General features: G+C 40.4%; 2 protein-coding genes across 6 annotated transcripts in view; one reads left to right on the top strand and one right to left on the bottom strand.

Annotated features, from left to right (window-relative positions):
• Nucleotides 1–14,924, bottom strand: part of HEATR5B (HEAT repeat containing 5B) — a 55,485-nt gene extending 40,561 nt beyond the window's left edge. Inside the window, exons 1-15 of one of the 4 annotated variants that reach the window (XM_054628729.2) lie at nucleotides 14,680–14,924; nucleotides 13,996–14,090; nucleotides 12,056–12,224; nucleotides 11,420–11,631; nucleotides 9,749–9,857; nucleotides 8,598–8,747; nucleotides 7,936–8,107; nucleotides 7,398–7,555; nucleotides 6,257–6,506; nucleotides 4,596–4,751; nucleotides 3,008–3,258; nucleotides 2,465–2,576; nucleotides 1,101–1,253; nucleotides 711–810; nucleotides 217–326 (exon numbers count right to left, since the gene is read on the bottom strand). In XM_054628729.2, coding sequence (XP_054484704.2) covers nucleotides 217–326; nucleotides 711–810; nucleotides 1,101–1,253; nucleotides 2,465–2,576; nucleotides 3,008–3,258; nucleotides 4,596–4,751; nucleotides 6,257–6,506; nucleotides 7,398–7,555; nucleotides 7,936–8,107; nucleotides 8,598–8,747; nucleotides 9,749–9,857; nucleotides 11,420–11,631; nucleotides 12,056–12,181 — 2,059 coding nt within the window. In that variant the 5' untranslated portion in view covers nucleotides 12,182–12,224; nucleotides 13,996–14,090; nucleotides 14,680–14,924. Of the gene's footprint in view, nucleotides 1–216; nucleotides 327–710; nucleotides 811–1,100; nucleotides 1,254–2,464; nucleotides 2,577–3,007; nucleotides 3,259–4,595; nucleotides 4,752–6,256; nucleotides 6,507–7,397; nucleotides 7,556–7,935; nucleotides 8,108–8,597; nucleotides 8,748–9,748; nucleotides 9,858–11,419; nucleotides 11,632–12,055; nucleotides 12,225–12,511; nucleotides 12,530–12,894; nucleotides 12,913–13,995; nucleotides 14,091–14,679 lie in introns of those variants that run through there. The other 3 variants (XM_054628727.2, XM_054628732.2, XM_077175721.1) reach the window with 3 other exon arrangements.
• A 67-nt stretch (nucleotides 14,925–14,991) lies between these two features.
• The window catches only part of GPATCH11 (G-patch domain containing 11), a 13,895-nt gene continuing 10,195 nt past the window's right edge, over nucleotides 14,992–18,691 (top strand). For both annotated transcript variants that reach the window (XM_077175736.1, XM_054630225.2), the window contains exons 1-5: nucleotides 14,992–15,408; nucleotides 15,509–15,735; nucleotides 16,592–16,633; nucleotides 16,713–16,833; nucleotides 17,528–17,618. In XM_077175736.1, coding sequence (XP_077031851.1) covers nucleotides 15,362–15,408; nucleotides 15,509–15,735; nucleotides 16,592–16,633; nucleotides 16,713–16,833; nucleotides 17,528–17,618 — 528 coding nt within the window. In that variant the 5' untranslated portion in view covers nucleotides 14,992–15,361. The remainder of the gene's footprint in view (nucleotides 15,409–15,508; nucleotides 15,736–16,591; nucleotides 16,634–16,712; nucleotides 16,834–17,527; nucleotides 17,619–18,691) is intronic.

The following is an 18,691-nucleotide window of genomic DNA, read 5'->3' as shown; positions in this document are numbered from 1 at the left end:
ACCATAACTGCTATACTCCAAGTGTCACTCTATGAATGCTTTTCAATACTCTGTAGTTATATTGTCAAGATAACATACAGAAAATTAGGAATATAGTACAAAATTCTTGGAGATTCCTAGAATTATATTTTGACTCTTACAGCTGCTTCAAAGGTATGCATAACAAGTACTAAGCACAATTTTTACTTTAACAAAAACTGTTAAAAATTTATGTACCTTCATATGTCTTTGGGGGCAATAAAGCCAATATATCATAAAGTCTTAAACGAACCATAGCTGCACTGGCTTTGAGATGAGCTCCATGGGCTTTAATTACTGATGGAATGCTATAGAATTAAAAATGAAAAAGAGAAACCAGAAATGTTGCAGTTACAGAAGAGAGTATTTTCAGACTTCTTTTCACAGGATATAACTCTAGGCAAGACAAGAAAATAGTGTTCAGAGAACCACTCTGAACAACATTACTCAATTAATGACACATTTTCAGAAGTAATTGCACAGAGAAAACTTTAATTATAAACTCAAGAAACCCAAAACGTATGTTGCCATAAATCAGTGGCATGCACTTCCTCAGAAGTCCTATTTTAATTACAGGTGGGGCAGGGGGAAGGGGCAGACACCAAACCACAAAACCCAACTCCAAATTAGTTCTAGTATTTCAAGACCAGGAAAAGACAAAAGTGAATGAAGAGCAGAAACTGCCTACTTACTGTGACATCATTGTCATGGCACATTCTATGGGTGTCATCAGTTTCCTGATCACATCCTCAGTGAGGAGCTCAGGGCAGTGAGCAACAAAGCTTCTCATAGCTAATAATAGAACAGTTTAATTTAAACTTTCACTGAAACAAACAAATATAAGACATAAACAAGATACAAATTCTGAGAATATCAAAAGCGCATTAATTAAAAATGTTTATTCAAAGACTGTGTGATCTGTTCATAAAATTGTACGTCAAAGCCAGGACATACTGATGAAAATCTAACACATTTTACTCCTTTTCAAAGAAAGAGGGGAAGTTACAGGAGTTCTCTCTGCCATACTTGGGATCACGTTTTGATTCATGCTCAGGGATAATCTCAAAGTCTGGATTTCTTACCACACAGAGCTCCAGCACGGCCTTCCAGTGTTACTTGCCAGGTAAAAGAATCTCCTCTTGCCTTCTCTGCTTCCAGCTCCTTCAGAGAACGTGGGAACACGTTTCGCCACAGCAGCAACATCTTAGGCAGATGATACCGGACAACAGAAGGACCTAAGTAAAAAAAAAAAAAGTGACAATATAATAAAAATGTGTATTTAAGTGTGAAAAATCTGCTGTGAAGGCTTTTGCTCTTCAAACTATTTTTGTCTTACTTCACTTCTCTTCCTTTCTGCTCTACTTGGAACGATGAAAACCAAATGAAAGTCTCATTCCTAGGTTGAAAGTGTGGCAAGTAAGTACTGTGCATCACATCTGCTTGTGGGTATCCTAAAATAGGAAACAGACTACCCTATCCACTGGCATGCCATACAGAACCATGGTCAACTGTCTTTTTACTATCTTTTTATTCTGCCTTCTAATTTTTTATATTAATTTTGAAGGCAGATTCTTTAGCCTGCTCTACCCTGTCCATAAAATAAACAGAAAAACAACTGATAGTTACTGATTATGTAAATTAGTTTAACAGTCAAACTTTCTTTAAACTTCTGAAAAAGATCCAGTGCAAGTACATTAAAAATATATTGGAGGACAACCACAATAAGAATACACTGTTAGAAAAATATGATGATAAGCTGGTAAAAGAGACAATTTAGAGAAACAAGATGAAACACAAATGGTATTTGATGAGAGATCAAAATAATGCAAAATGCATCAGAACTTTATCATATTTTCCCATATAAAAGAAACACAAAACAAACCAGAAAAGAACACCACCACTGCCACTGCTGCAAAATTCAAGAGTGTACTTACAACCTCTGAAAATGCAGCTTGTGATACTTCTATAATGGCAGATACAAACATGAGGCTGGCTTTTTTACAAGAAAACCAAAGGGCTTTTAAACTAACAACACTTCTAGCAGTGCTGTTGCCTATCTACAGACACACATGCAACTTGTTGGAATGCTCATTGGGTTTTATTTACTGTCCACTTCTTCTGCACCACAGTATTAAGGAAGGAAGAGTATGGGTAATTTTGCCCTTTCAGAGAATGACTAAAGGCTGGGTTTCTAAAACCAGAACAGGATCTTTTTTTCAGGTATGACATCTTCTACCATACTTCAGCTTAGATAAGCACTAATATTTCACTTCTCCCCAGCACAACGTTGCTGAAGTAAGTGCACTTACACTCTGCTTCCCCTGTATAAATACTCTTGAGCTGGATAATGAGCCCATTATGCATGAAGACCATTTGCCAGAGTGGATAATCAGAAGATTTGGACAAGCTTTGAGATAAAAAGAAAAATCAAACCATTTTTACAAACCTAAAGTCATAAGTGCTCCAAGTAAGAGCCATCCAGCTTGAGTCCGCTGCAAGGAGAGCCTGCTGTTCTGCGCAGCAGTTCGTAACAGATCCTCGGCAATACTGACCACCATCTGCACCAGAGCAAAACACAGGGGCTTTCAGAAACATAAATGAGGCCACTGCAAGCTACTTCTACTTGGTCACTCTAACAGACTAAAGATGTTCTCAAATCATTTGAATTGACCTTCCATAAAGAAGGAATGCAGATTACATTTCATGCTGATGATTAGTGTTTTTCATATGATAACACAGCCAGCAATATGCTCTTCAGCAATTTTTCAATATTTCAATTTCTCTTCATCAAATTTGAAAGAGAGGAAAAGAGCTGTTAAATATTGCAACTGAGATTCTAAAAGCATGTGCTCTGGCCACTACTCTCGCACAAGGCACAAGCTCAGTTTCAATAATGCTCATTAGCATGCCACCCATTTTGCCAAGCTTTTACTTGTAGATGAAAAGGTATCTTTTAGTGCACTCACAGATAAAACACTTACTATCTCACCTTTCCTTTGGCATGAGGAATGCCTAGAGGACACTGATGCACACCACCTAACAAAGCAGCCATTGCAAAACTGTAGCCACTAACAGCTTCAGGGGAGGTCTTCAGATTGTTGAGTCTTTCTGCACATCTGTCTAAAAATGGAGTCAACTGAAAGGGCAACGCCACAGCTACACACCGCAAGCACCAGGCAGCAGCCAGTCGAGCAGCCATGCTGGGATGAAGAAGAACTGAAGTTACTGTCTCCAACAGACCTACAGAAACGAGAGGTTGCAGTCTTTAACTTATGGTGCACTTTTTAATATACATATGCTTTTTAATATACACAGACAAGCAAACTGAATCAATACTAGACAGCCAATGTGAAAGTTAAGAAAGTCAGAATTAAGTTACTTGAATTTGCTGACTTTGCCTTTTCAGGAAAGATGGTACTTGTTACTAGCATTATGCTGCTCCCCATCAGGTTTTGTCAGCAAAGGTGGAGCCATCAGAGCCACAGCACTGACTCCTAATACTTAAACACTGAAAAGAGGCAGCAGGGCTACAGAAGAGAACTGGATGAGACAATTCCCATAAAATTTTACAGATTGCCAGTAACAGAGCAACAGTAACACTGATCTTTGGGTTTGCTTCACACTGTAGCCAAGCACATGCTGTAGATGTCACTGACTCCTGTACTCTGCTTTTGACATGGTGCTGTCCACACTGCAGCAAGTTTATATCCTTCTACACTCTCCAAACTTCTGTGGCTACCTAATCCCACTTTCTAACTGCACCCTTCAGTTCAATTTGTCTCCACAAAAACATTTTCTTTAGTCCAAATCTTCAAAGCCCCCACTGCTGCTTGTTTTCTCTGGAACTGTGAACAACTTCTACCTGCTGAGTTCACAGCTAACAGAAATAATACTGAAATACAGTCCTCTCTGTTCTTATGGGACACAGCTGCCAGAAGGAATAATTATGAGCAGTCTTCCCTACTCCAAAGCTGGCACAAAATCAGCATGGGAAGAATGTCATATGCAACAACACAACAATCTATATGATGAAGTGTCTAAAGAAGCTTGTACTTCCAGTGGAAAAAACATAAGCCTCCACAAACTCAAAAAACTTAAAGCAGTAACACTACAGAATAAGTGTGGATTCAGATATTGAAACAAACAAGAAGAAAATCCCACACTAACTTCAGCCAAAGAACTACTTCTTTAAAAGGGGCCTACCAACAGCTTCAACTCAACAAAACACTTTTGCCTCCCCCCAGAAATTTGGTATTTAAAGGCAATGTTTTCCAGGATCAAATATTTCAGACCTTACATAGCAAAACAATGCATTTTCTATAAAACCATTATTGTAAACAAACCAATACCAAAAATTACCACTTCACTCACCCTTAGCAAGAGCTTCAGAAAGACTCCTATCCAAACAGCTGTTTAATACTTGGTCAAACTTGAACTAAAGTTAGGGTACTACACACAGTGAGGTGGACAAACGTAGTTATCTGGAGTACTACAGGAAGTACCAATTTCAGAGATTTATTTCTTTCATACTCATTGCTCAAATGCCTCACTTAACCTATTTCCATTTATTTGCATACCAATAGAGGGTTCTTGAATAAGAGGAGATGCAGTGGCATTCAGACTCTGAACCAGACTACCCAGCTCTTGGAGGGCACACACCATCACGTGCTGGCTTGCAGCTACATCAGCAGCTCCTGATTTATTTTCACTGTTAGCATCATTCACTACTGCTTCTGCAGAAAAGAGAACAAGAGTGTCTTGCTTAACTACAATTAGAATCCCACCCAAGCATTCACAGGACAGAAAGTGACAGTTTCATTTTGACATCAATCCTACATTCAAACAAAAGCACAAGTCTGGTTATAGTGAAAACTAACAAAATGAATATATTCAGCAGGGAAAGAATTTTATAGCTATTAGCCAAACACAGTTGTCCAAAGACCATAAAAAACGGATGCCCAGCAGTTATTATGGATAGTAAAGCACTAGAGGTAGGACAAACAGTGTAACTCTATGTGTGCATCTATACAGTAACAAAATATAATATATAATCTTGACAAATCTAGGTTCTGCATAGAAATTTGCATGCATGTATGTTCAGTGAAACTAAAAAAGAGATCTTTAGTAAATAATTAATCACAATTTCTAATCATCTCAGTGTAATCCAATTGAGTTCCTTAATTCCATAGTATGTTCTCTTACAAAATATCCCAGAAGCAGCAACTATCTCTTCAAAAAGGGACTTCAGTACAAGCTTAATGTTTGTGTGTCTACTACACAAGAAATTCAGAGAATGGTCTGCTGTATGTGAAGGGAAGCAATTATTACCAAGTAAAAAGCTTTCCCATTTTTCATCACATTCATGAGAAATCCTCAAAAATATGTAAGTTCTTCAAACTATCCAAATACACAACTGAATTTCCTGCAACTTTGACAAGGTGGCAGGAGTATTTTCTGCAACTGTTTCCTCTCAGAAACAGCATTTTCAATAGACTTGTTTTCTTGGAAGTAGTAATTACAATAATGAGAAACCTTCTAAAGTTCCATGCCTACCCCATAAAAAAATTGTTATGAGAAGAATCTGCAAAAGTTTCTGAATCAAATTCATTTCCGTGTGTTAAGCATTGTTTTAGAATCCAATTAGATGGCAGCAGAAAAGAAAGATATGTTTGGTAAATAAAATGATGAGTATTTCCAATTTAGTCTTTTAAAATCTCCAGCTTGAGCTACTTCCTTTCATAAGAAACAGATGCCAAGAGAGTTTTGTTAGCCCTCTTAGTAATTCCATACTCTGCAAAGTTTTGCAAAGGGGTCATATTCTTCAGATTACATCATTTTTATCACAAAATCCAATTGGATATTAGTATGGATATTAGCAGGGGAGACACAAGGATCTACAAGATCTTGAGCTACAGGATTTTTAACACTGTTAGTAAAGAACTCTGCATGACTTTCAAGACAACCTATCCCAAGATAGATGGCAAATGCATAGTTTTCTTGTCCACTTCCATCCTAGGCCTTTGACAATGCATTTGCTATCTGGGATAACAAGCCAGTGTCATACAATCACTTTTGAAGCAGAACTCAGCCTTTGAACATTGAAACAGAAAGCAGATGAACTATCATTTCCCATAAGAACAAAATTATTCCTCACAGTAGAAGAAAGCTAAAAAATGGCTGCCTCAGTAAAATGATAGTAACTTTCAAGTGGTCTTGAATGAAGAAAAATGGTTCTCACCCACTGCCTTCATTTGTTTACCAATGGCTTGACATATTTCTTTGGCAGCTGCAATCTGTGCTTTCTCCCCCAGCAAGCTGCCCACAGTTGCTCTCAGGATAAAGGACACACATCTTCGAGAGTAAACAGCCTCCACGTGGGTCTGGGTTGCACGAGGATGGGACACCAGATCAAGCACGTGGGACAGAAAGGTGGCAAAGTTGCGCTCCAGCCACTGCCCTCCCAGTGTTGTAACGAACACAACATAGGCCTGCAGATCCAGAAGTCACACAGCAACCCAGTTAAAACAGAAAGAAAAGACTGTGTGAAACTACAGCCAGGCTCTAATGCAGAATAGTAGCAACACCAGTTAGCAATAAGCAACTTAACCTAATGAAGTTACTCAGCACGAACCAATTCAGAATTCACATCTTTGCTGCTGAAACTCAACTTTCTCCAGTACCAAGAGTACTGGAGAAAGTACTGTACTGTGATGCATAAAATACACTTTGGATGACAGCAAAAAAACCCAGTTCATTGCTTTAAATAAGCCTCTTTCTAAAAAAGTAAAGAACATCATGTAAATAAAAGCAACATCAACATGTTCCAGTTCACAATGAAAACCTGGAATATTCACCAAGTTAACCTGAAAAGGCTGAGACAAAATAAAGGGTTTCACAAAATAACCTATGATCAAAGAATCTGGATTCTGGGAAGGTACTGCAGCATACTGAGATACATGATGGCATGAGAATGTCTGAATTTAAAGAGATGCTGCCACCTTCTCTCTCAGACAAGAGGAACTTCCACATTCAGGAGCCACAAAAGGGTAACAGAGCATCCTCTCTAAAAAGAAACTAAATTTTAAAAAGGAACTAAAGTCTTTAACATACTAAGTTTTCTAATATTTTTGCAAGTTAATCTCACCTAATATACGCTGATCAAGTAAGTTTTCCTTAGCTCTTATTTTAATCCATTGTCACTGCATATCAATAATAGAAGAAAGTAGATAGGGGAATGATACCTCATGTACATCTCACAAAACAGAAGAGTCAAATTAGACCTGTAAATTAACTTATACAGAAATAGAGAACAGAAATGTGTATTTTTCCTAATAAAAGGAATTATCTATAAATTTTACTTCATTGAAAAAATTACAAACCTGGGTAACACCAACTCGCACTTCCCTATTGACAGATCCTCCTACTTTTAACATCTCTCCACCACTCTTCAGGAATCCAGATCCCCCTCGCAGAAATCCTGTGGCCATGAGCTCCAAGACCTCCTCAAGAGTGGCTCTCTTCACATTTTGCCGCATCACTTTTTAAAAAAAAAAGTAATTATTTATTCCCAAAGATCCAACCAACACAAGCAACAATCTTGAAACCAGACTTACTAATTGAAAACTGTCTTGCAAAAACAAATCTACCCAACATTTCAGATAACAATTTACTTGCCTGTTTAAAAAATAATCCACTTCTCCCAAGTGGTTTTTGATAGTTTGCTCTGTCTTTTCTTTGTATGACTACAACAGAGATTCTGTGCTCTTTTTAGCTTATTTTTTGTAAAAACAAACAATCCATCTACAAGCTTCCACCCACTGGAACAACAATGTGTCATGCAGCACTGTCAATGTAACACAGTACTGAAGGTGCCACTAAGTCTGCCAATGTGGACATGGAATCCAGAAGGGCTCGTACCTGTTGCTTGTTTTGGTATCAGTGCTGTAGCCATGACGGTCCCCAAAAGCTTTGACACTGCAACTCGCACACCATAGTTTGAGTTTTCCAGAGCTTTAAAGCACAGCGTTGCAACATTCTCTAGTTCAGCTGTCCACATAAACACTGCTTCATTCTGTAATTCCAGCAGACACTGTAGGAAAAATAGACTTGCTAAGCACCAGGAGACCATTCTTACATTTTATCTAAGTATCAGGCTGCAATTGTCAGGTTTATTCAGAAAATATTTTAATATGAAAATTTCAAGAATTAATTTAGACACACTCTCCCACATGCCAACTATCTTAGCTGAGTAAACAATCAGAAGAGTCATGGAAGAGGCTAATATATAAATCAAAAAATTAAAAGAAAGCTCTACACAAGAACCATGTTACCAAAACCCTCTCCCACTGAGGCTCACAGATAACATATTCTATCTCATACTTTTTTATCAAGTGGGGAATACAGTACTACAGTACCTGTGAAATTAGTCAATTGTCTGAGCCTGCAGAGTAAACTAGTAAGGACTTACCTTGTCCAACTAATTATCAAACTTCCCTTCCTGAACAACAGGTGCCAGTTCAAGTGCAGGTACTGCCAAGTCACAGCACCAGAATGTCTGTGGCTGGTGAGAAGACACCCACCTTAGCCACTGCACAGCGCACAGCCATCGACCTGTCCGTCAGCAGAGAACGGGCATTCTTATAAATATCACGGTGACAAGAAGCTGCTGCTCCTCCAAGTCCATTGAGGACTTTCTGCAAACTCATCAGGATTTCACTGCGGCCCTGAGACTGCACACACACAAAAAAAATTGGTGCAAAAATGTGGACGCAGCAGTTACATTAAGAATCAGGTGTATACTTACACATTTTCCTGCTTCTACGCAGCAGTGTTTTTGCAAACATTGAAAACAAAGGCATATATCACTGATACATAGCTGATTTTAAATAGAAGTAAACACCACACACAGCTTTACTTGAAGTCCCTCAGTTGTGACACAAACTGAGCCCAGGCAAGCCAAGAAACTGGCTCTAGGTAAAATGCTTCAGCGCTGCCCCACTAGTTAACAACTGCAGACTTGGGGGGAAAAAAAAAAAAGCAGCTGATAAGAGAGAATGGGAAGCCTGAGTAAGTCAGCAGCTTCATGCCATACCTGCACACAGGCAGGTACTTACAATCTGAGAGCATACACACATAAATAAATACATTAAATAAATAAATAAGTAAATAAATAAATAAATAAATAAACAATCACACAGGTATAACAACACAGCTGAAGAAAACAGCTGCCACCACAAGTTCCACACAGTCAGTATTCCAACTTGTCCCAACAGAGCTATTTGCACAAAATCAGATCCACTGACAGCCCAGGATACATCCCCTCAATATTATGACACACTCTCTCTTTTCAGCATACAATGTATTCTGCTCACATGCAGAGTAACAACTTCCCTGCAAAATTTAAGCATGCATTATTAATTTTAACAACTAAATGTTTATTCAGAGTTTTAACAACTAAATGTTTATTAGCAAAAACCCTAACACAGTAGTTAGAAATGACAGATAAAGTCATTTCTGAATTTTAATTACTGACACAACGATGAAGTAATTATTACAATATTTACATTATAAAGTCCAAACTCACTGCAGTAGACTTGAAACTAGCTAGGAAAGTGATTTGCATCCTTCAGTGCAGAAGAAAAACAATCTAGACAATCTGGCAAACAATGCTGGAGGAAGCAGGTTTCAGTTTAAAATGGAATTAAGATCACATAAACAAACTGAAACTTACCTCTGCACTTTTCAGAGACTTTAACAGGTTATTCACAGTTTCTGGAAAAGAACTACCCAGCATTCTCCCCATTTTTTCATAAAATGCTCCAACACATGCCACAGCAGCCCTATGAGAAAAGAGAAAAAGAGTACACATATTAACGTATCTTCCAAATGAAAACAAATAGTTAAATAGAAATGTATGTTCTAATCAACATTGATGAATAAAAATCTACTTGCTATCTACTACTTGTACTGGCTGTTTACACAGTCCATTGGAATAATTTTTCTGTTTACCAAAAAAAAGGAACAGAACAGTTACCAGCTTTCAAGAATACAAATGGATTTGAAAGGGTATTACTATAGGATCTACACATAGAGTAAAAAATTCTGGAGAAAACAAGACAGGCTGAAATCCCAGCAAGATTAGGGTTTTGTGTTTCAATAAACTGTCTCTTTGCTAAGCAAGAAAGCCTCTAGCCTGTAATATAACCTGACACATTTTTGTAGATACTGAAATATGGGGTTTTTTCAAGACTAAGAACTTAAAATCCAAAAATTATTGCATAACACAGGAAAATTTACAGGCACTGTAAAATCTCTGGATCCAATTATTCACATATTTTCTTGCTCTGCCATTTGAGATTAGGAATACTTAGTTATCACCACACTGCAGTTATATACACAAACTGTTCCAGGACAGCCACAGAAGCAGCTCCTGAACACATGCACTTTTTCATTACAAAGGAATGAGGCTTTTTTTTAAATCTGTAATTGCTGGCTGAATAGTATTTTAGCTAAGTTACATGACAAACTCCTTACAGGTTCCCCTTTAATGGACACATGTCCATTAAAACACCTTCTGGACTATGACTTGGTAGCATAAATTTCAGAGGGTATTATAGTAGAAAACACTTCCCATTTACACAAGTTCCTCATACAGCTGCAAGAGCTAGAAATAAGAAGACAGTATCTGCCCAAACTGTGACTATTTCAGATTTTATTGTCAAATCCTATTGTTGTCATAACATCTGAAGGCAAGACCAAATTTGGGTTCACTAGTCACCAAGAACATATGAAGCATTATATGGGAAAGTGCCAAAAACAGTTTCAGTGGAAGTTGTTTGTGGCATTAACCAAATTCCTAGCAACGAGACTGCTCCTATGACTAAAGACAAACTGGATCACACATCCATGCACACACATATCCACATGTAGAGAATCTGCCTGAGAGACCTGTGCAGCTTTGCATGGTAGGGGAATAGAAAAGGCAACATCTGATGGGGAAAAAAAACTTGAACATTTGGTTACAATTCTCTAGGCACAAACAACACCCTGGTTTGACAATCTGCAAGTTCCACCTTCAATGGGATACCTGAGCACAATCAGCAGCAATTCCACTGATGGAAATGCCTTCATTAATGGTTATCCTCTCCATGCCATAAGCAGGTGAAGAGTCATGACACAGTACCTTGCCTAGAGAAAACCATTTCACTTTCACAGAGACACGTATGTGTCACCTTTGAGTCCTGCCCTTCACAACCTTTCTCTGCTACCTAGATCAAGCATATGTAACTCCAAACAACCACACAAAACATAAATAAACATAGCATGAACATATACAGGCAGGTTCTTCTGTAATATCCAGGACCTATTGGCTTAAAAATCATTCCTCTTTCCCCAAACATACAGTTTGGTGGGCAGGTAGGCTGCAGTATCATCTTTGCTCTTGATGATGTCATTACACTTGTCAAGTGTCTGGAAAACAGTGAATGTGTCTCCAATGCTGTAGAGAGCAGCCAGATTTTTTGCAAGCAGCTTCCGTGTGGGTGGCCCAGGGGAACTGCTGATGAGTCCTGTTAGCTGCTCTACAAGTTTCTTCTGTTTTTCCTTGACATCTGTCTGTTAACAGATCAAAAATAAATAAGAAAAGTAGTTTAAGCCACTGTGTAATCCAGAAAAATCTACAAGAAATGGAAGTAAACTTTATACCACTCCCAACTGTATATAACTCAGCAAATTGCTTGTCTCAGAGAGATATGAGATACATTCAACAACAGCAGAGACAGATGCTAAATGCTCAGAATTAGCTGCTGTCCTATTTAATTTTTACTTTTTAAAAATACTTACCAGCTGCCTACTGACTGCCTACAATTAAACATTTAAAATCTACAAATTAGCATACAGACTCTTCAGGTTGAATCTGAAACCATACAGGTACCATCTGGCCATTACCTGTAAACTTTCTCTGGCATGAAATTAATACAAATCCTTTTTAAAAGAAAATTTATTTAGAAATAAGGGGAAAAAAGACCCATTAAATTACCTTGTTAGCAGCTGCCAGCACTTTATCCAAAAATCTCAACCATTCAAAGATAAAAACTGGTCTCTTTGCTTCTGTGATTTGAGCTAATGCTTCCTCATTCAGTAACAAACTATGAGCCAGCTCCATAATGGGTTGAATTCCAATTTTATTGCAAATTTGTGTAGAAACTCTAAAATAAAAATGCAAATGTTAGTATAAAGTACAGTACATCAGTAGAAAGCTTTGAAAATCAAATTTAAATGTTCAGCTTGCTTAGACTTAGCTAAATAGTCCCACATAAAAGCTACTCACATATTTACAAACTGAGTCTATTCATTAGTATTTCAGGGAACAGAACTGTTAATTGTACAAAGAGCACCTACAGGCAATTTCAGGGCACAAACTCTCAGCCAAGAAAAATATACCCAAGTCCCTGTTTAAAGGAGGTAAAGGAATAATCTCAATGGCTCCACTTACATGAAAGAGAAAAAGGATTGTTGCAAGTCAAGACCCTTGAGCACACTCCCAAAGCTGGGGCATGAACCTGGCTCCCTTCTCCACACCCTTCAACAGCCAAGCTGAGAAGATGAGCCTGCCACAAGGAGGAATTTCCAACACAAGTTTGGGAGAAGCAGGGACAGGGATAGGATTTGGCATCACTTGACCTAAGATTTCCCTGATCCCACTAGTCTTGCTTTAAGTGCTGGACAAGCAAGCTCCCTGAAATCCAGCAACCTTAGGGGTGACAGCCCAGAACACAAGCAGCAGCCAAATTACTGCAGGTCTCCCCAGCAGGCAAAATCCTGCAGATGGAACACTGGTGATCCTGCTCAATCAATGGGGCTGGCATCAAAGCTTACCAAAAGCACACTGCCAGTGTAAGCAAACACTCTGCCAACTTCATCTCAGCAAACCACCTGAAGATAAGTGTAGCTATTGAATGCAGAGCTGACAGAAGGAAAAAACCCACAAAATTTACCCAAAATCACAACATTAAATCAACAACTTTCAGCAAAAAGAAACCCAAGAAGCAAAAAAGCAACCCAACCCCAAAACCTGAATATAGAAATCCTGAAACTAGGATCAGGCAAAAAAGAGAAAGCAGCACAACTACAGAGTATTATGTAAGACATCAGCTTTCAACAGGCATCATCTTTTGACAGCTGCACTGCTCCACTTCTGCTCTCAAGAGCTCTCAGCTGCTTCCTCATTCAATATCAAACTCAACAAATTCCTGAAGTCAAATGAAGTGGCTTTAATTGATTTTTTTTAAACAGTCCCCAACTGAGACATTAGTAAGGTGACATATTAATGCTGTATTATTAATTATGTATTATTCTAAATCCACCTTAATGATGAAACAAAAGCATCACACTGTCTTTAATGTTAAGGTTGTTCCCCACACTTCAGCACTTTGCCTATTTCTCACAGAATAGAGTTCCAGCAAAGGTGGAAGAGCCACATATGGAAAGAAGCACACACAGCCCTCCCTAACTTCTCCAAAGACATTTTCTGTCAGGTTTTTTTTTGTTTGTTTTTTCTTTACATTTATAAAGAACTGAGAAGGCATTGCCTGTCAGACACATCACCTCAAAACACCTTTACACGAGAGCAGAGACACAATGAATGATGGCACTGTGATTCTTTGTATATCATCCCAGAGATCTGCACTGCTTGTCACACCCACACAGCACCTAAGTAGTACCATAAGCACTGTTGGACAGCACAGCTCATTATTCCTTTTCCTCCCCACATACAAGGTTTCATTTGGCCGTGGCCATAAGAGCCAAGAACCTTATGCACCTTCCCCACTTTATCTAAAATGTAGGAAACACAAGTTCAAAGCAACAAAACCTGCACATACACTCAGCTGTGCTGGTGAAGCACAAGGCATCAGACACAAGAACAAAAACACAAATATTCAGCTAACTGAAGAGTCAGTCTAACACAGAGCTACTTACATAGACAGTCCAAAGCTCACTGACACTGGCCAAAGGTTTGCTCCAAAAAGCAGTGAGAAGCCTACCGAGTTCTACCGATCCTGGCAAGGATCTTGCTGTGAATGTTACAAGAAATAAATACACTGTGATCTCCCGTGGGATGCAGAGCCAAAGCCAACCAGCAGCCAGTGAGGTATGCTGGAGCATTAGAGATTCCAAAACGTTCGGAGGTACTAAAATTCCTTTCTATTCCCCAGCTATTTTCCTATGCCTAAATCAACTACTTGTATCTTCATCATGCGTGGATTTCAGTGAAGTGAGAAAGCCGAGAAGCAGGCAACTTTAGGCGAAGCCACCCACTCCTGAAGGACTCCCTCAGGTGAAAAGGTTTTCGTTCCTGGGTCCCCCACCTGTATCGGCTACTTCAGTAAGCTGCAGCAGCTCTCAGGGCACTATGCCTGGCTCTGAAAGCCCCTCAGGAGGTACCGCAGCGGTGCAGCGCCGGCCGTCAGGGATGGATGCTCAGGCAATGCCACTGAGGAGCCGATGCCAGGGGAACGATGCCCGCTGCTTTCCCAGCGCTCACCCCCCCACGCAGACGCGCACAGTGACCCCCACACCTCAGCCAGCACCGAGGGGAAGCGCGGAGCCTGCCCCGCTCCGCCGCAGCCGCCGGCCCGCACCGCGCCGCTCACGGTCACTTACGCTCCTCCCGAGCGCCGGCCGCGTCCCGCCAGCTCCGGGGTGCACCAGGCGCGACACCGCGGCCCCGGGGCCGGTCACGATCACGGTCACGGACAGGCGTGGGCGCGCTGCGCCGCGCTCGCCCTCGGCACCATCACCGGCGAGCTCGGCCGCTTCGGCCCCCGCCGTGTCCCGCTCCGGCGGGCGAGGAGGGGCGTTGGGGGTGACACGAGCGGCGCTGCCCCGAACCGGCCCCGACGCAGCCCGGTCGTGCGGAGGCACCGCGGCCGCGCAGCAGGAAGCGGGAGAGGCGCAGGCGCCGGCGGGCGGGGCAGCCCCGCGCAGGCGCCGCGGAGCGGCCGGGCCGGGTCGGGCCGGTGGATGCGCGGTTCCCGGGCTGTTCCCGCCGCTGTCCCTGCTCCTGGCGCTTGGCTGCAGCTGGCGGGGGCTCCCGGGCGTGGAGCGGCGTCGCGGCCGCCCGTGGTGGTCGTAGCGGAGCCCAGGAAGACGCGCTGTGGGCTTGGGGGCGGGCGCATGTGCCCCGGGGCTGGCAGGGGACAGCCCGGCCCGGCGGGTTCAGGTGTTTTCGTCCCACGGCCCCTCCGTCCCCCACCTCGCAGGGGACGCACAGAGAAATAAAATGCTCGGTAACACGCACTGACGGTGTCCATAGGGGAGGCGTCGGCATAGAGGCGTGCTGAGCATGGAGGGAGATGAAGAGGAAGACTATATGTCTGATTTATTTCTTAAGTAAGTAGGCAGGTCTTTTTTTTCACCCCTCTTAAGTGATTTTAAACCTGTTAAAAAAGCAAAAAACACGCTAATATTTGCTGGAATTACTAACCCGCAGACAGGATGTCAGGCCAGGCTTGCCCATGGTGAGGCGGGTGAAGGAAGCTATTCAAAAAGAAGAAAAGCAAAAAGAAGCCAATGAGAAGAACAGACAAAAAAGCATAAAAGAAGAAGAAAAAGAGAGACGTGACTTGGTACTGAAAAGTGCATTGGGCAACGAGAACAAAGGCTTTGCTCTGCTCCAGAAGATGGGCTACAAGAGCGGCCAGGCCCTTGGCAAAAGTGGTAAGTTTGTCATTCTCTGGAAGTGTATGTCTGTATTCAGTTATACCTTAATATTTTACAGACTGCAGCTGTCACTTCTTTTGTTGACAGTAAGGTCAGTAAGTGCCTCTTGGAGAGTCATAGCATTACAGAACTGTGAAGGTGCTGTGACAGAACAAAATATGGAGCAAATCCCTAAAACTGAAGTAAAAATAGTACAGACTGTTGAGGGATGCAAGGGACGAGCAGCACTTGCAGCTCAGTAAGTGCACTTGAGTACCTTCATACCGACAGGAATTGCATTAAGGATGTTTTGAAGGTTTTGCAAAGCTAATAGTGTTCAAAAAAACATCAGACCCTCTTGAAATTTATAGGTGGATTTTGAAAAAGAAACAGTGCACACTGGCCTACCCTTATGAAGCCTTAATGGATGAAGTAAAATCAGTAAAACAAGGAATTAATAACTGCTGTGCCAGTTCAGCATCTCTGGCAGACAACCACAATGAACTGGCCCAGACAGATTCTTTTTATTCCTCATCATTGTTGTGAGACTGCAGAATGAAAAGGCCCCAGAAGGCAGTAACAAAGCAGTCTTCATCACAGGCATCTTACACCGTTACTGTCAATGCCTTTTCTTTCAGTTTGGTCCTGTCACAAAAAAGTACATAGGATTCCAGCAGACAAGCTAAAAAAGAGAGGGACTTTCCACTACAGCTGTGTCATTTGTAGTGCACTAAATGTATATTGATTGGGAAGTTTTCAGCTTCCAAGCAAAAAAATGACAATAATGGCAAATGCCTACTTGAATATACTGCACAAATCATTGTTTGAGAAAAACTTGGGTTTTCTAATTGACTTTTTTAATTTTCTCTCACAGGAGAAGGCATTGTTGAACCTATTCCTCTGAACATAAAAACAGGTTTGTGGTGTTTTCTGATTTATTTAGTTACATATCAGAGCTTCTCAACTGCTTACATTCATCTTTTAAACTTACATAGGCAGAAGTGGGCTTGGTCATGAGGAATTAAAAAAGAGAAAAGCTGAAGAAAAACTGGAAAACTATAGACAAAAACTCCATATGAAAAAACAAGCAAACGAACAAGCTGCAGATCAGTTCAGGTAAAGTCATACAACTGATATTCCAAGGAATGTCTAAATAGCAATTCTTTTTCTGGTGTTTGGCTATTCTTTTAATGTGCTAGTATTTTTGAATGTTTTGAATGAAGGGTGAGAGTTACAATACAGAGTAATTGTTTCTCAGTTCTAAAGCAAAAGCAGCTGAACACTGTAATGCTAAAAGCATGTGCTGCACCTTTTAGTTTTGTAATTGTTAATAATGCAAACAATATAGATACTAACTTTTCTCAAGTCATATGCAGCTTTTTTAATTTGAGAAACATATTTTGAAATATAAAATCCACAGATATTCCTGAGCACTGTTGGTATAATGGTTTTAAAAGTCAGGGTACATTTTTAAAGATTGTAATGTTTTGGTTTTCTCCTGATCTTCTTGTAGTATATGGAGAAGCTGAGGAAAGGCTCTATCTTTTGCAGATGTTTAGTGAACCAGTTTTTTATGTCTTAGGAAAACCTAGTGAAGAAACAGTGTAGTGTGGTCAAAAAAGGTATCGTGAAGGTGTAATTCCCAAGAAATACAAGTGTGCTCCCACAGAAATAATGTCAGAATTACTTAAATTCAATGTTGTTCAGGTCTGAGAAAATTAGTAGGAATAGAATCTTAGATTTTGGGGTTTTGTAATGCATCTGTCACTGTGTGTCTGCCTGCTTATTTACTTCTGCTTGTTCTTAACAGAATAAGATTCAAAACCAAACAAGAAGAACGTAAGATGGAAGGGGACCTGAGAAAAAGCCAGAGGGCCTGCCAGCAACTAGATATGCAAAAAGTGAGACCTGGGGGACTTTCTAGAGGGTTGGAAGGAAGACGTAAGAGGTTAGAGATACAGGCTGCAATGTAGTAGTTCAGTTCTTGGAAGTTCTCTAAAATTGTGGGGTACTAACTTAAGTCTTGATGTTTGGCAACACTTCAGTCCTCTTAAAATATTTCAGTCTATGTCTGTACCATTAAGACAGTTGAAGGTGCACAGCAACCTCATGGTAACTTACATGAGGACCTGTGGTTTTGCTTATGGATGTTTTTGGTTACTTCTGAGCTGTTTGCATATCTTCCAGTAGCCAGTATCAGGCCTTCCTATATAATGGTGCTGTTTGCTTCAGGTGAGGGAGCTACATCATCATGCAGTGATTGACATTGGGAATGGACTTTGGAAGTCATTGTGTTCAGCCCTTCTCCTCAAGCAGAGTCACTTAAAGCAGGTTGTCCAGGACCAGGCAGATCTTTAGTATCTCCAAAATTGGGGATCATTATTGAGGGAGTCAGCAAATTCACCAAAGTAGCATTAAAAGCAAACAAAAAAAGCTGCACAAAACTAAATACCTTCTACCTGCAAGGAATAACGTGGGTGATAGTAGTGAACCACTATGAATTTTTGCCACTGGAAAACTTAAAGGGTTTTTTCCCCCCTCTGTTAACCAGGTAGAGGTTAATACCACCTCATAAGTTTTGCTGAGATTATTCAATATTACTTAGTTTGCTTCAAATGAAGTCAGCTAAATTAAGCTTAGATCATCTTTGTTTACTTTGCTTCCTTTAACTTTACCTGAGGTGAATTATGAAGCACTGTGTGATATCTTGATAACATAACTTGGGGCATATCTTCAACTGATAAACAAGGGTATCTGCTCACAGGCTTGGTGTGAGATTGCTGTGTAGCCTTGCACATACCAAACATAGATGAAATAGAACTAGATGGTAGCATTGGCATTGTTAAAAAAAAAAAAAGTAGTGAAAAAGTTTAAAACAGTCTTGTGGACTGCTGTACTTTTACCTACAGCTTTAGTAATTCTTGGTTATACTATACATGCAAGTTTTAAAGGCTAACAGCTCACTTCCTAGAAA

This window comes from Agelaius phoeniceus, chromosome 3 (assembly GCF_051311805.1).
Source record: "Agelaius phoeniceus isolate bAgePho1 chromosome 3, bAgePho1.hap1, whole genome shotgun sequence".
Classification (NCBI taxonomy): Eukaryota; Metazoa; Chordata; class Aves; order Passeriformes; family Icteridae; genus Agelaius; species Agelaius phoeniceus.
The sequence above is the reverse complement of the archived record's forward strand: the minus strand, read 5'-3'. Positions and strand labels throughout refer to the sequence as shown.